The sequence below is a fragment of the Schistocerca cancellata genome, chromosome 1 (genome assembly GCF_023864275.1).
Source record: "Schistocerca cancellata isolate TAMUIC-IGC-003103 chromosome 1, iqSchCanc2.1, whole genome shotgun sequence".
In the NCBI taxonomy this organism is placed as follows: Eukaryota; Metazoa; Arthropoda; class Insecta; order Orthoptera; family Acrididae; genus Schistocerca; species Schistocerca cancellata.
In genome coordinates this window covers 384,318,774-384,336,230 of record NC_064626.1, presented here as the reverse complement: position 1 = coordinate 384,336,230, position 17,457 = coordinate 384,318,774, and the positions used below count along the sequence as shown (strand labels likewise).

The 17,457-nt window shown below is 40.0% G+C and overlaps 1 protein-coding gene across 1 annotated transcript in view; it reads right to left on the bottom strand.

Moving 5' to 3' along the window:
- The window catches only part of LOC126175327 (bifunctional glutamate/proline--tRNA ligase), a 251,607-nt gene that overhangs the window by 29,778 nt on the left and 204,372 nt on the right, over nucleotides 1–17,457 (bottom strand). Inside the window, exons 21-24 of the mRNA XM_049922047.1 lie at nucleotides 13,504–13,630; nucleotides 12,505–12,572; nucleotides 10,812–10,985; nucleotides 286–446 (exon numbers count right to left, since the gene is read on the bottom strand). Coding sequence (XP_049778004.1) covers nucleotides 286–446; nucleotides 10,812–10,985; nucleotides 12,505–12,572; nucleotides 13,504–13,630 — 530 coding nt within the window. The remainder of the gene's footprint in view (nucleotides 1–285; nucleotides 447–10,811; nucleotides 10,986–12,504; nucleotides 12,573–13,503; nucleotides 13,631–17,457) is intronic.

The following is a 17,457-nucleotide window of genomic DNA, read 5'->3' as shown; positions in this document are numbered from 1 at the left end:
GGCACTCAATTTGGGTTGGGCCTCTAGCATAGATTACAGATTTTTATAGCACCAATAAAATACTTTTTGAAGAATTCTAAATTGTAACAAAGTCACTAATAAACCTCTGTTTTCTGTGATTCAGCTACAGAACACTTGGTTCTGAGAGCATTTTCTTTGAATTCTTTTCCTTTTTTTCATTTTTTCCTTAAAAACTATAAAACAGCATCTTTCTTATCATGTGTTTGACAGTACTAAATACGACTTCTTGCGACCTTCCAACAGTAAAGAACATTTTTGGCTTACTTGTTAAACAGGCTATGATGAATAGTTTCCAATAACTGTTGCAGTTCACTGACTGCCGAGTCACGAGGTATAGGAATTTTCTCTCCATTATCACGGCGAACAGCAATAATCTGCTTCTGCTTTATGTCCTTTGGACCAATTTCTACTCTTATAGGAACTCCCTGAAACAATAAAAATTTACATTGCACCAAAATCCTGTTACAGAAGAATAACTATAATATAGCTGCATCCAAATCCTGTTACAGAAGAAGAATAGCAGTAACAAATAGTTGAAGGTTATGTTGACTTATCCTAAACACACATTTAATTTTAAGTAGATGACAAATCTGGAAGGCTTTCAAATTATACATATAGTATTGATCTTTTGGATCTGCTGTCTTTCTTTCTGTGTCTGCAAATTAAATGATCGGATATAGGTTCCACCTTTTTGCAAACACACTGTTTTCTCTTTCCATCTAAACTTGTATCAGCACCTCTGTGCCATCACAGTGGGTTTTGTTTATTGAAAACTGTAAAAAGTGAACATATTTTAGTTTGTAACTGATCTAACAAAGCGAGGCTTAAAGAAAGTTTTTGTTCATTTTGCTTGGTACCGTGATTTTATATTATATGGTTTTGCAGGACCAGCTGTATGATGGCCTGCACTGATAGATTTTCATCTGCAAACCAAACAATGTAAATGTGAATTTTATCGGCGAGTTAGCACATTTCTTACTTTTAAAAAACGTGATTTTGGTGTGTCACAATGTTTTGTGTATATATTTGTTATTACTCAAGTTTTGTTGTGACTTCTGTCCTTTTGCATTCTGAGGGCATTGAACACACATATTAATGTACTTTGTGTAATTTCGTTTTTTATAAACTCCTTTTTGCTTTGCAGAACATGGTCTGCACTATTCTGTTGTGTTTCCTAAATCTGTTGGAGTTCATTTGTTCCAGAGAGAGTTTGATGCCGAATTTGAATTTTGTAACTTTTTTTCTCTCTTTCGGTCTGTGTGTGTGTGTGTGTAGGCTTCTTTAGCTGTTTGTGTTGTTTTTCTGTAAAGTTCCTTTAATGTGTTAAATAATGTGCCTTTAAAGAGCTTAGTGTTTTCATTTAAAAATTGTTTGCCTTCTGCTATTGCCTTCTATATGTGGAAGCTCTCTGCTAGTGTCAGTTTGTGGTGTAGGCTGTGGCTGGATTTCAGTATTTTTAAATATTTTGCTACTGTGGGTGGGTGGTGATTATGGTCTATTAGATGGCCAGCAAATGTGCTATGGGTGCTGTTACTTTTTAGAGCTCTGAGGCGTTCTGAGTATTTTGTTTTAAAGTTCCTTCATATTTATGCTATGTACAATCCAAAAGCACCCACCCTAAAGTCCCTACCACAGGTGCACAAAGAACATATTCCTTTAAGATCTGTCATTGAATTCAGAAATGCTCCATCATACCACCTAGCCCAATATACACAGACATTATTAAAGAAAATATACACTTTTCAAAGCAACAGGAACCCAGAAAGCTTAATGGAACTAGTAGACAGAATCAAGAACATACTGTATTTACTCGAATCTAAGCCGCACTTTTTTTCCGGTTTTTGTAATCCAAAAAACCGCCTGCGGCTTAGAATCGAGTGCAAAGCAAGCGGAAGTTCTGAAAAATGTTGGTAGGTGCCGCCACAACTAACTTCTGTCATCGAATATATGTAGCGCTACACAGGCATGCTTTGTAGGCACAGAGATAAATACTGGCACCAAAACCTCTGCATCAGTAAATAAATTAAAAAAGGTGGAAGACGAGCTTTTTTTTCTCCGTCCCGAGTTTCGACCACTGCATTTTCATACATTATCCAACGAAGTAAATACAAATTCCGTATTGTTCATCTTCGAATGTAGCAGAATTTCAATGTACTACGAAAATCCGACTCGCAAGACTGTTAGGGATGTTTGTCAATATGGCCAACTCTACGTTCTGAATTTTTTCCTACCTGTGAGAAGTGATGGTTGCTAATAGGAACCTGATGAAATGTGAATCACATGCAGTATTCTCTTCACCATAAGAATAATATGAATATAAACATTTTGCCATGTATTCTTTCGTGTTTGCTGCTATCTCATTTAAATCCTGTCTGCCTAATAAACTACGAAACTAGAGTGAGACAACAGCAAACGCTGAAGAATATACGTATCGTCATGTTTATATTCGTATTATTCTTATGCCTAATAGTGATACAGTCAGAAATGAAGCACGGCAACTGACTAGATTTTTAAATCTAAGATGCCTCTAAGTTCCTTGCAGAATGTAATGTACTAAAGAGGCGTATGCAAAGATTTTCAAACAGAGAAAAATTTTCGCCTAACTCTCGTTCAGAACATGTTATGTCAGACGCAGAGTATTATTTGGTTCTTGTTGATCATTATCAAAGAAAGCAGCAGTGTAAGTAACAACAAATAGCAGTCTCTTGCCATTGTTTCGCTAATGAGATGATTCTTCGTCCTTTTTATTTATTTTTTTTTTTTTAAGCGGCGGTAGCGCGCACAAAAGCAAGCCATGCCGCGAGCGGCGACAGGTCGTAAACACGCACTATCAGAATGCGACAAACAATGCATGACGCAGTACAGTAATGCATTTTCAGCTTAGAGAGATGTAAACACCTATAACAAAGAAAATGGCACTTATCAGATCCAAGCAAAATAAGTAGTCGATTCAAACCAGACGAAGCACATGAAAAAGGAAGAGTACCCGTATAAATACGGACGGAGCGCCTGATGCATAGCAATGGCTACCTAGTAAAGCTTAACTGCTAATCTTATGACTCGAACCAAACTACTGTAGCTGTATCGTCTTTCATTCGACCTGAATTGTGTCTCATATTACAATGGACCAACTTTGTTTCGATTTGGAGGTGCAGCCTAAAACTTTTCTCTCCCCTTGAATTTCGAGTCTCAAATTTCAGGTGCGGCTTAGATTCGGGATTTTTTTCCCCCCCTTTATTTTGAGTCTCATTTTTCAGGTGCAGCTTAGATTTGAGTGCGTCTTAGATTCGAGTAAATACGGTAGTCATACCAGAACAACAAGCATCATATCACCATACAAAGACTAAAACAACAAGCAAACACACCAGTCTCACACATTAATGAAATAACAACCACACTTAAGCACAAAATTACTTTTTGTTCAACAAAGAATTTTATTCCTAACATGAAGGGCTGCCAATGATGAACAACCTAGAGAACAGGATCTTCATACACATAATATCACCAAAAAAATACAAAGTAATATACTGGTACTGTTTCATTGATGACACAATATGCCTGATTGATGAACCACACACACATGTAGAACTGTTAGACATCCCTCATTGGTGAAGAGCACAAGGTACACAAGATGGTCAGGGAATTGGCAAATGGCAATTGCGTAAGAAACAAGGAGTTGGTGCTGTTGGACGTGTAGAGGGGGAATCACCGCTTCTGTGAGGAGACTATCAACACGACTAGTATGAAAGGCACTAATAGCCAGATACACCCCACAATGATAGACAGGGTCAAGGAGTTTCAAAGTGGAAGGAGCTGCTGAGCCATAAACCTGACTACCATAATCTAGTCTGGACAACCAAAGCACGGTAAAGATGGAGTAAAGTGGAACAGTCTGCTTCTCAAGATGTGTGGGCCAGGAGACAGATAGCATTAAGATTCCGCATACATGTAGTCCATAGGTGGAAAATGTGGAGTAGCCAAAATAAAGTTCTGGATCGGGGTGTAATGTGGATCAACGACAAAAAAGGATAACCCACATTTTGGAGGGAGAAAACTGGAAGCCATAGGCGATGGCCCATGCAGAGGCCCATAAGATGGCGCCTTGGAGCTGGCACTCAGCAGATGCTACAGAATGGGAGCTGCATCAGATGCAAAAATCGTCGACGTACAATGTTGGGGTAACCAGAGGTCTGACAGAGGTCACAAGCCCATTGATGGTAATGAGGAAGAGTGTGACACTTAGCACAGAACCCTGTGTGATACCATTCTCCTACTTCTTAGGGGCGCTGAGTGAAGTGCCAACTCAAACCTGGAAGAGCCAGCGAGATAAAAATTCGCAGATAAAAACTGGAACAGGACCACGGAAGCCCCAGTCATGGAGTGTAACTAAAATGTGATGGCACCAAGCCGTCATACGCCTTATGTAGGTTAAAGAAGACTGCGACAAGGTGCTGGTGGTGAGTAAAAGCCTGTCGGATAGCTGATTCCAATCAGAGTAAATGGTCAGTTGGAGATTGCCCTGCCCGGAAGCCATACTGATACAGGGACAAAAAGCCCCAAGATTCGGGTACCCAATATAATTGGAAACTGACCATCCTTTCGATAGTTTACGGAGTACATTCGTCAAGCTACTTGGGCAGTAGCTGTCTAGAGACAATGGGTTTTTCCCGGGCTGAAAGATGGGGATAACTATACTGTCTTGCCATTGTGACAGAAAACCACCCCTGAGCCATATGTAGTTGAAGACCCTGAGGAGCTGTTGCCTCTGGGGAACATCCAAGTGTTGGATCATCTGGTTTTGGATGGAATCCGGGCCTGGGACTGTGTCTCGTGAAGAGCTAAGAGCCTGCAACCAATTCCCATTCAGTGAAGGGTGCATTATAGGGCTCAACGTGGTGCAGGATGAAACAGAAGGGGGCTGTTTAACTCTCTCAGCATTCCTTTTTACTCCACTTAATAAGGTAACGAGCCTTAGCACGGAGATGCTTAAAAATGAAGAGGTTGGTCTGTAAAGGCTGTCGCTTAAATCGCTGCAGCACCCGTCGGCAGTCCTAGATAGTGACTGCGACACTCTATAGATAGGGGGACAGCAGTGCCAGCAGCATGACGAATAGTGGCAGAGATGCCTTGCATGACTACATCAATGGAATTTGAGAAGGAGGTGTCAAAGTTCACAGCAGATGTATATAAAGGCCAATTGGCCTGACGGAATGCCCAACGTGGGGCCTGTCCTACTGGCGGCATCAGGGGAATGATAGAATCACCTGGAAGTGGTCACTGTCACATAGGTTATCATGGGATGACCAATGTAGGGAAGCCAGGGCAGGGGAGGAGATTGTGAGATCGATAACAGAGAAGGTGCCATGAGCAGCACCTAAGTGGGTAGGGGAACCACCATTGAGGGGAGACAAATTGAGGTCTGTGATAAGTTGTTCAATTAGGATACGCTTACCCATTGAAGTGACAATCCCCACAGACAATCTCCACAGTGGATGGTGGGCACTGACATCCCCAAGGAGGAGAATTGGGCGCAGGAGTTGCTGGATTAATGCAAAGTAAGGAAGTGGCCTACCTGGAGGGGGTTGACATTACAAATGGTGATTGTCGGAGTCATTTGCGTTTGGACCACTACTGCTTCCAATTTGGTATGTAGGGGGACCCAGTCACTAATGACATTGGAGTGAACCAATGTGCAGACCCCATCAGATGCTACCCCAGGGCCAGCATGGTTCCAACAGAATGCCCAAAAACCACGAAATGTTGGAGAGTGGTCATCATGGAAATGCATATCTTGAAGAACAAGACAGAATGCACAACAGGAGGAGACAAGACATTGCATTTCCAGTAGATGACTATAGTATCTACTGCAATTCCACTGGATGATCATGTGGCGAGAGTCCAAGGTAGACATGAAGAAGCCAAGGAGGAGGTCAGGTCACTTGGTCAATAGTAGTCACCGACAAGGGTGGGGTGACGTCCATAAATAAGATATCAGACTCAGGTTGCGAGGGGCAGATTGCAGCTCCTTGGGGGCACCTTGTCTTGGGATTTGTTTCTTCTTCTTCTTCTCTTTCTGAGGTGGAGGGGGGCAGGGTACAGGGGGAGTACAGGCTTCTGCAAGATTTGAAACTGAAAGAGTGTGGGCAACCTAGGGGTGTACAGATGGTGGGCCTTGTGGCCAAGGGGTGGGAAGAGTCTTCTGGCCTGAGAGACGCTGGGGAGAGGCATCCTCGGAGGGAGCCTGATCACCGGCAGATGCCAAAGAAGGGGGGCACACTTCTTTGGCCAGGGTGGGGGAGCGGTTCTCTGACGGAAGGTCGTGGGAACTGCAGGGGAGGGGAAGGGGAGAGAGGGACAGAGTGGCTGGGGAAAGGTCAGGGGGAGGAGGAGGAAATGAAGTAAAAAGAGGCAAAAGTTAAATATGTTTTGTGAGCCTCAGCATAAGGCAGACAATCCAGGGACTTGTGTTCTTGGATCTTTTCTCTCTTGTAAGCCGGGAAATTCGGCGAGTAAGGGGAGTGGCGGTCAGCACAATTGACACACACAGGTGGCGGAACACAGGGGCGTCCCTCATGGAGTGGGTGGTCACAGTCCAGATACAAAAGGTCCGCCGTACAGCAGGAAGGCAAATGCCGAAAACGCAAGCACCGAAAGCACCGCACAGGTGGAGGGACGTACGGCTTCATGTCACATCTGTAGCACGTACCTCGACCTTCTCTGGGAGGGTATCCCCCTCAAAAGCCAGAATGAAGGTGCCAGTATCAGTGCGGTTGTCTTTGCGACCCTTCTGCACATGTCAAACAAAATGAAAGCCATGCCGCTTCAGATTAGCCCGGAGTTCCTCATCAGTTTGCACGATGATGTCCGTATGAAAAATTACTCCCTGGTCCACATTCAGAGATGGGTGAAGAGTGATAGACACCAGGACATTGCCAAGACGATCACAGGAATGAAGAGTTGTGGATTGGGTGGCAGAAGAACCTTGGATCAACGGGAAGCCCGACAGTATCTTACTACGACACTCCAATTCACCAAACTTGTCCTCTATATTTTCCACGAAAAACAAAGGCTTTGTGGTGGTGAATGTGTCCCCATCCGTCCTCTTACGGACGACGGATCGTTCACCATTCGAAGAGATGGCCATTTGAGTATGGCCAGATTTTTGCAGCTTGATATGCTTCATGGGCCAAGCATCTGCCGATACCACCCAAGCTGACCAGGGCTCTCCCCATGGGTGCCACCCAGCCACAGCAAAGAGCCGTCTGGCACAGCAGCCAATGCCGGGAGTTCCGATGCTCCAAGAAGGTAAGCAACCACTCTTGGCATACATTGGGAGGGAACAGCTCTGGTATCAGTAGTGTGATCCCTGTGTACTCAGGGGGCTCAGCCATATGGGTACATAACAGCCCCACCACATGGACTGGCTACACATGCTGGTGTTCACACTAAAAACAGGACATTTTGAAGTGGAGATCAAACCTAAAGTGGGGACCTAAACACCAAAAAGGATAAAACAACAGGCAAAAGGAACAAAATTGCAACCAATACAAGAAACCGGGTGGATAGCCAGGTCGACACAAATCAGAACACCAAGAGGGGAAGAATGTGGCAATGGGGAAGAAGCAAGGATTGGGAGGGAGGGCAGGGTAAAGGAAATGCAGCCAGGAAAGGAAGAATTGCCTGCACAATAGCTCGGAACCCTGTGTGCGCCACACACAAACTCACGAAAGAACTGTGAGGCCTCCCACCTGCAGGCGGAGGGGTCGCTGGCAGCTGTTCAAACAAACCTAATGTGAAGCTGTGATGTCACTTTCATTGGAAGCAGTAAGGTGTTATGAAGTATTGCATAGTCTTCGTCCTCAAGCCTTTGACACATTTTGCTGTAGGCAGACACTTGTGTGCACAGTTTTGTTGTTGTAAATGGTGCATTTCTTTTGTAATTTAGCCGGCCAGTGTGGCCGAGCAGTTCTAGGCACTTCAGTCTGGAACCACGCGACCGCTATGGTCGCAGGTTCAAATCCTGCCTCGGGCATGGATGTGTGTGATGTCCTTAGGTTAGTTAAGTTTCAGTAGTTCTAAGCTCTAGGGGACTGATGACCTCAGATGTTAAGTCCCATAGTGCTCAGAGCCATTTGAACCATTTTTTTTTTGTAACTTAAGTTTAATTTTTTCTCTCATTTGTTCTATTTCTGCAGTATTATTCTGCAGCAGTGGGATACAGTAATGTTCTTTGTTACAGTTTCAGTTCTTACCAGTCAAAATTACAAAAATTTAACTGAAAACTGAAACAATGAAAAGTTCCTTGAAGTCTAAAAAATTTCTTTGATTTTTCCAGATTTATCCCTGATGAAAAATTTCCCAGGTTTTTTCTGGTTGTCCCAGGGTAAGTATGACGGAATTTGCTGATGGCTCAAACAACTGCAAAGCAATACAAAGCACTTGTAGAGTAGTGTCCCTCTGACTTTGGAGAGAACTCTGGAGGCATAAGCTACCACTTTTTCAGTACCTTCCTGAATTTTTACTAGAACTGCACCTATCCCTCAGCTGTTAGTGCTGGTATGAAGTTCTGTCTTGGCATTCTCATCATACAATGTTAGGACTGTACAAGACGTTAGTACCTCCTGAAGGCCAGGAAAAGATCTTTCCTGCACCTTGTTCCAGGAAAATTTGGTGTGTGCATGCAGTAGTTCTTGCAAAGGGTGTGCCTTGGCACACAAGTCCTTTGTGACTCATTGTTAGTATGAAAACATTCTGGGTAAACTTCTTACATCACCAGTGTGCCCCTGGGTTGGAAAATCTGTGGCTGATCTTCTTTTCTTTGGATTAAGATGGACTCCACTGCGTTCACTAGATGCCCGATGATTTTTATTTTTGAGAGGTGGAAGCCCTGCAATCTGAACACACTTCAACACATTTGTAAGGCAGCTTAGATGTTCTTCAGCCATTTTGTCTACGGAACATGTGACGAAGCAAGTTGGGATTTTTTACTTCCCCTCTTGTTTTGCCATCCTCCTCCTTAAAATTCATTTTTTAATTTTAACTGATTACCATTAACATACGTGAATATAATCTGCATTTCCATAAAAGAGAAAGTTTGGCCATTAATTTTAAAGAACATAACACCACATCTGATTTTGTGCTTAGTTCTATGTATGTACTTGATTTTCCAATTTATTTTAATCATGCGTAGTTAGTATCTTTCATTATGGGGTGAAATTAGTAATTATAAACATTTGGAAGATGAATTACTAGTAATCTTCAAGTATCTATTGGGCTCTATTCGGAAACATGCTAGCAAAGCCAGCCCTTCATTAATTACAAAGTAATTAATAGTTTTGTCATAAGTATTGTTTTCATAACTATACATGTTAATTTCATCATTTAAACAAATAATTCGGCATAAACCTTGTAGTAGAGGAAACTGTTAAAAAGGCGGAATTTTTCAATGTATTCAGTTAATTTAAAGAGTTAAGTTTTAGTTGTAATTTCTGTAAATTTAACTTTAAACAATGTGTAGTTTCAGTACCTATTATTGTGATGATATATAAGGGCCTGATTTTTGGTCCCGAGACAGTTAGTCCACAGGAAACTATTGTAGCAGTATGTGGATGTTCGCCTAACTATTAATGAGGCTTATGGAAAGTTAAACAACAATTCACTGGCCATATTAAATGTGTATACGGGGGGTTGTGAAAAGTGAAAGTAAACATTTGTGAAATGCAAGTGTGCACCTGTCAGCTACATTATTTACCACAGTCAGCGTCCAAATTACAAACCATGTTTTTCAGCCAGTGTTGAAACGCAGTACGTCGAAATCGAGGACAAGAAATGAAGAAATAAAAGTAGGCGCTACAAACACACTGATGAATGCCTGATGTGCAGCTGAAGACCTGAAGTAGAGAGTTTTCACTGAACAATGTCATGTTGTAACCGGAATCAAGTAAAAATCTGAAAGCAGGGTCATCAATGAAATGCAACAGGTAGCAATGAAAACATGTTTACTACAAACACCAACATACAGCAAAAACAGATCAGAACTGAACTCCTGGAGGGAGAGAGCACTGCTGTTTAAACATACATGAAGTACTCCAGAATATACAAAGGAAACAAATTTTAAGAACCTTCCAGAAATGATAAATACTACGTAACAGCTGGTGGTCAGGTTTTAACTTGTGACCCAAAGCATGCCAACCAATGACGCTAATTACTACACCACACGCCATGCTGCACAGCTCCTGGCAATGCAAATACCCTTCAGGTAAATGTATATATATATATCTTCTGTTAAACACTGCAAAGTAAACTTAAACACCTCTGCATAAAGAAGAGTGAAATTAAGTGCAAGTAACTTCTCCATCAGCTTGCCCACGTATTTGGTCAAGATGCAATGTGTAACAGCATTGAGAATGGTAGAGTACAATGCATTTAGTATTGGATATCAAACTTCCTCAACAGAAATACCTTTAAAATAGTGTCAATTGGCTTTCACACAAAAGTATATTTTAAGTCAATAGAGTGTAGTCTCAAATTGTGCACACCTATCCGACTTCATTCAGTGAAAAGTTCTGACCTTCTTCTTATTATTATTCTTTTTTTTTCATCCAAATGTTGCATGCTCATATTTATAGTCAGAGAGAGAGAGAGAGAGAGAGAGAGAGAGAGAGAGAGAGAGAGAGAGAGAGAGAGAGAGAGAGGGAGGGGGGATTATTTCCTGAATATTACTATAATTTAAACAAAACATACATTTGGTTTGTTTTGATTATGAAGATAGTTTATTATAATATACTAACCTTTAACTCCCAGTGGTTAAATCTCCAACCAGGAGAGTAATTGTCTCGATAATCACCATGTGCTCTTACCCCTTTATCCTTCAATAGTTGTTCAAGCTGTCTACAGGAAGAGATTAATTCATTCCTCTCTTCATCTTTCATGTTTACGGTGATACCACATGGTACTATCACCACCTGGAATGGATAGTTTAGCGTAAGACACAATTTGATATTATGACAGCAAAAGAAATTAAACACAATAATAAGGAGAGTGTAAAAATATGTAATTCCAAAGACATCTTAATAAATGATGGTCAGTTGTATAACTATAAAATATACATACAACTACACGTGTAATGTAATTTATAGGTCACAAATGAATGAATAGTACATTCAGGAAGCAAACTTCCAAGTACTGCTTACAGAAACATTTAAAAATAAAACATAGAAAATAAAATTAGATTGTACTGTCATCATTACATGACGAAGAAAAGAAAACGTGTTGTGGCACTGTAAAAGAGTTAGTCATCATTTGGTGGGTAGTGGTGTAAAACCGATATCACAAACACAAATGTTAATACTGAATATTATTTGAATTGCATTAAAATATTGAAAGATAAAATGTTTTTACTTTCAATAGGAGTATTATCATTTATAGTCTAATTATTTTATTTATGACCTGTGATATTAATTATCCGATGTGTCAAGAATAATACTTCAAGGCGATTTACTTTATAAAATTAAATGATTTGAAAGTAGCAATTATATTTAGCTACCTAAAAGATATTTTATTTTCTATCAAGATTGTTTATCGTCACTCTTCTAGTGGTTTGACACAGCCCACCATGAATTCCTCTCCTGCGCCAACCTCTTATCTCGGAGTAGCACTTAATCCAATGTCTTCAATTATTTATTGGTGAATACATTACAATCTGTGTCCTCCCCTCCAGTTTTTACCCTCCGCATCTTTCTCAAGATCATGGAGGTTACTCCTTGATGTCTTAACAAATGTCATGTCATGTCATATTTGCCAGTGTTTTCCACGTGTTCCTCTCAACTAATTATCTGCATATGGCCTTAGAAAAAAATGAAGTAATTTGCACATTAATAAGTAAAATTATTTCCAGTGACGTCACATTTTAGTCATGACTGAGAATAAAAATATTTCCTGGTACCCAGTATTTCAATTACTCCCTGGCTCTCATAAGATACCAGTTTGCCAATTCTGCAGAGAACCATCTCATTTATCATCTTACCAGTCCATCTTACTTTTAAAATTCCAACAGGAAAGCATTACATCTCAAATTCTTTGATTCTCCTATTTTCAAGAATTCAAAGTGTCACAGTTTCTAGTACAATTTTGCCTGAAATGTGACAATTAGTAATAATTTGACTCATAATGGGCAAACTTCTTTGATATTTGCTGATACCACATGCACAATATTAAACTGATATTATAAATGGAAGCACACTACTCACAATACCAATATAAAGAGAGCTGAACAGAATAGGTATGAACAAGAATAAATTTTTTTATGCTTTTAGAAAACACAATAATCAACAGCTTTCAATAGATAAATATAGTATTAATGTCTAGTGATTTTTTAAAATACTAGCTCTGCAGATACAGGAAAAAACACTGGATGCAGGGAGAAAATACAGATGGTACGTGAACATACTGTGAACTGCTTTTGATATGTATCATATTCTGTACCTGGATAGATGCCACTCGAGGTGGAAGAACGAGTCCTTGGTTGTCCCCATGTATCATTATCATTACCCCTGAAAACAAAACAATCATCTTAACAGCAATACAGTGGAGTTCATGGACAATTAAAGTTAATGACACAATAAGACTAAATGAATAACTGTTACAGTCGATGCATCCATAACATATACCGAAATGAAGAACTCCCTCCAGCCTCCTCCTCAAATGTGGTCTTCCTGGATAATGACCAAAATCTATTTATAATGAAAAAACAACAACTGCAATTCTTAAAGTTCACACGTAGGTAGAAATTTGTCCACAAATGGCATTCAAAGTGCAAAAACATTAGTTCATAATTTCATAAATGAAGTCTCACTATTTTTTTAAATTGTGTATTTTAGCCTGATGTCGCAGGAGTCATTACTGATTTCGAATTATTAATAATCATCATCAGAATAAAATGCATAGTAACCTGTCAATTGAGAAGACCTGGGGAAGAGCTCACCTATTGTGAGAAACTATGGTTTAATAATAATAATAATAATAATAATAATAATAAAAGGCCTGCCAACATTAGAGACTAGAGGGCCTCTTCACTGACTTTTAAAAAGTAGAAATCCTTGAATTACATCACCTATCACAGTTACAATATTGTTAAAACAGCTTGTGTGGTTTAACATATTAAGTTGCTGTTTACATCTACATCTACACACTGCAAGCCAGTGAGATGTGCATGGTAGAGGGTATGTCCCATGGTACCAGTTACTGTTACTTTTAAAAGTACTTCAATAAGGTTCTGGTGAATCAGTCCCAGTAGTTATATAGATATTATAGTAAAGAGAGAAAATTCCCAAATTAAAGAAGCTCAAGAGGTACATTATGCACAAGATTAGAAATGTGCTGTATTACTATTAATTACTGATAGTTGCAGCAGTACGAGAATATTCACATTAAAGGGCACAACATGTTAATTTATTGCTATTTAGGAAATATAAAATAACATACCAATTGTTCGTGTAGTAATGCCCCAGGAATTCTGATATACAAATTTCTTTTCCTGCGTCTCAGGGTCTTCAAAAACAATTTCGAACATTTTAGAAAAGTTCTGCCCCAAGTGATGTGAAGTGGCACCCTAAAACAATTAACAAATTTCAGAGAAACTGTGTCTAATGATTCAACCAAGTTTCCAACTGAGTATCAGTAAAAAATGTATACCAATATTTACACATAACTGGAACTTCACACATCAATAGAAATTTGTTACGAATTGGAAGGCAGAAATACGAACAAAGCAAAACTTTCTTGCATTGAAAAAGTTTTGATTTATTGTGTTTTTAAAATACAAGACACACAATAAATTCATTTATGCAACAGTCAACATCACATTCGTAATTATTGAAGTTTAATGTTTGAAGTCTAACCCTTGTATTGCCATCACATTATTAAGGTGCATTTACACCTGTAACCTTATGTGCACATCATTTCGACATCTACATCATACTCTGCCAGCGACCTAATTGAGTTTAGCGGAGGGTACTTTCGGTACCACTATCTGATCCCTCCAACCTTGTTTCACTTGCGAATAGTGCGTGGGAAGAATGATTGTTGGTAACCCTTTGTATTGGCTCTAATTTCTCAAATTTTCTCCTCTTGATCAATAAACAAGATGTATTTGGTGTGTGTGTGTGTGTGTGTGTGTGTGTGTGTGTGTGTGTGTGTGTGTGTGTGTGCGGTGCGGTGGGGGGGGGGGGGGGGGGGGGGGGCAATATGTTCTCTGACTCCTCCTCAAAAGTGCTGTCCCGAAATTTTAATAGTAAATCTCTCTGTGATGCACAAAGCCTCTCTTGAAATGTCTACCAGTGGGGTCTGTTTAGCATCTCTGTAATGCTCTCTCGCCAGCTATATAATCCCGTGACGAAATGCGCCACTCTTCATTGGATCTTCTCTATCTCCTCTATCAGTCCTACCTGATAGGGATCACAGATAAATGAGCAATACTCAAGAATCGGGCGAACAAGTGCCTAATAGGCCACTTCTTTCATGGATGAGTTACATTTCCTTAAGATTCTTCCGATGAATCTTAGTCTGGTGTCTGCTTTTCCCACTACCTGTTTTATATGGTCATTCCATATAAGTTCGCTCTGGATAGTTACACGCAGATATTTTACGGCAGATGCTGTCTCCAGCTGTTTGTCATCAATAGTGTAGCAGTACAGTAGTGGTTTTCTTTAGGTACGTGCAATATGCTACATTTATTTACATTCAGGGTCAACTGAAAGAGTCTGCACCATTCATCAATTCTCTGCAGGTCGTTTTGCAAATTCTTACTATTTTCTGGCGTTGCTACTTTGGTATAAACAACTGAATCATCTGCGAATAGCCTTAAAGAGCGTCCGACGCTTTCTACTACATCATTTATATATAATGTAAACATTAACGGCCCTATCACACTTCCCTGTGGTATTCTGGATATTACCTTTACATCTGTAAATTTTGTTCCGTTAAGAGCGATGTGTTGAGTTCTATCTGCAAGAAAGTCTTGAATCCAATCACAGGTCTGCTCCGATACTCCGTAAGATGATAATTTTTTCATTAAATGGCAATGCGGAACAGTGTCAAATGCCTTACTGAAATAAAGGAAGATGGTATCAACCTGAGCGCCGTTGCCCACTGTGCTGTGGATCTCATGGAGGAACAGAGAAAGCTGAGTTTCACAGGCTCTCTAATTGTGGAATGCATATTGATTCTTGTAGAGGAGATGTTCATTTCCCAAGAATGTCACAATTCTTGAGCATAAAACAAATTTTTACCCATATTAGCAAAAGGCCATGTGAAATTTGTAGACAATTGTTTGTGGCTGATTAGTTCTGTGAACTATAAAGACAAAGCAGAACAAAATGAGACAGTTCACACTTCCTTACGAATAAGTACAACCTAGAAACATCAAAGAAGACCTTGACCAAAGTAAAAAGCTTATCATATGTGCTTCTGATGGGTACACAATGAATACATGTTGAAGGCGAGTGTTTTGGGGCCTTCAGTATGCTGAAGTCATTGTGGTTCCTCTATGAGCCACTTTCCTGGATGGCCACTTTTCCAGAGAAAGAAATATTAAGTGGTTATAAACTTACCTAAACATAGCTTTCCAGGGATTTCGCTGCAACAAGGCAAACTTCCAGAATATACATTTACATCCATACTTAGCAAACCACCGTGAGGTTCATGGCAGAGGGTACATCCCATAGTACCATTTACTAGGGTTTCTTCCCGTTCCATTCACATATGAACCACAGGGAGAATGACTGACTGAATGTCTCTGTGCGTGCAGTAATTATTCTAATCTGATCCTCATGATCCCCATGTGAGCAATACGAAAGGGATTGTGGTATATTCCTACAATCATTAGTTGAAGCCAGTTCTTGAAACTTTTGTTAACAGACTTTCTTGGTATAGTTTATGTCTATCTTCAAGAGTCTTCCAGTTCAGTTCCTTCAGTATCTCTATAACACTGTCCCATGGATCAAACAAATGTGTGACCATTCGTGCTGCCCTTCTCTATATACATGCAATATACCCTGTTAGTTCTACTTGCTACAGGTCCCACACACTTGAGGAATATTCTAGAATTAGTTGCATGAGTGATTTGCAAGCAAACTCCTTTGTACACTGATTCCACTTCCGATGTATTCTACCAATAAACTGAAGTCTACGACCTGCTTTACCCATGATTAAACTTAGTTACACCCAGGTATCTGTACGAGTTAGCCGATTCGACCAGTGGTTCATTGATATTATAGTCACAGGATACGACACTTTTTTTGTGTAGTGCACAACTTTATATTAGTGAACATATAACGCAAGTTGCCAATTTTTGCACCACTTTGGAATCTTATCAAGATCTGACAGAAAATTTATGCAGCTTCTTTCACACAGTACTTCATTACAGATACCTGCATCATCTGCAAAAGCCTGATTTCACTATTAATGTTGTCTGCAAGGTCCATTAATATATAACTTGAACAGCGAGGGTCTCAACACACTTCTCTGGAACACACTTAAAGTGACTCCTACATCTGACAATGACTCCCCATCCAAGATAACATGCTGTGTCCTTGCTACCAAAAAGTCCTCAATCCAATCACAAATTTCCCCTGACACCCCATATGACTTTACTTTTGACAATAAGCACAGGTGTGACACAGGACAATTGCTGCTTTTTGGAAATCAAGAAATACTGCATCTGCTTGACTGCCTCGATCCAAAGCTTCATGCGGAGGGGGGGGATTCCGTGTTTTTCCCAGTTAAAAATACATGTTTTCCTGGGTGAAAATACACTTTTTCCATGTTAAGTGACAGTTTACTTTTCCTTGGAACTTTACAAAACAAAACTTGGGGGTGGGAGGGGGGGAGTAGCACATTTTGGAAAGATCTGTGACGTGCCGCAACATGTACACTGCATATTTTCGTATTACGGAAGTATATATCTGAATTTCACCAAACACCACATGTTACTTTCCGAAGTATTGAAATCAAGATTCCGATGCGCTCCTGAAAGCCAGTCATAGTCCAAGTTACGTGATCTCTCCAGCTGATGACAGTTGATATTCAGAGTATAGGACACGTAATGTAGTCAGCCAATGGCAACTTCACTGTTAAGTAGCACGACCACACAAGTAGGAAAAGTTAATGGTTTACCTTAATATACATAGTGTTGCTACAAGAAAAGCAAATCTTTCACATATAATATTGGCATCTAAGATTAATAAGCTGCAAGAGAAGCTCAGCTTTCACATACAATGTTAATCTTATTTGCATGTATTACACTTTAAGATACATCACACAAATGTGCCAGTAAAATTTTTAATAATGACATAAATGTCTGAACATCTTAGCCTGAAATTCTTCTAAGGGTCGTCCTCAAAGAGTCGATTCTGAGAGTCAAACGCTGCGTGATTTAAC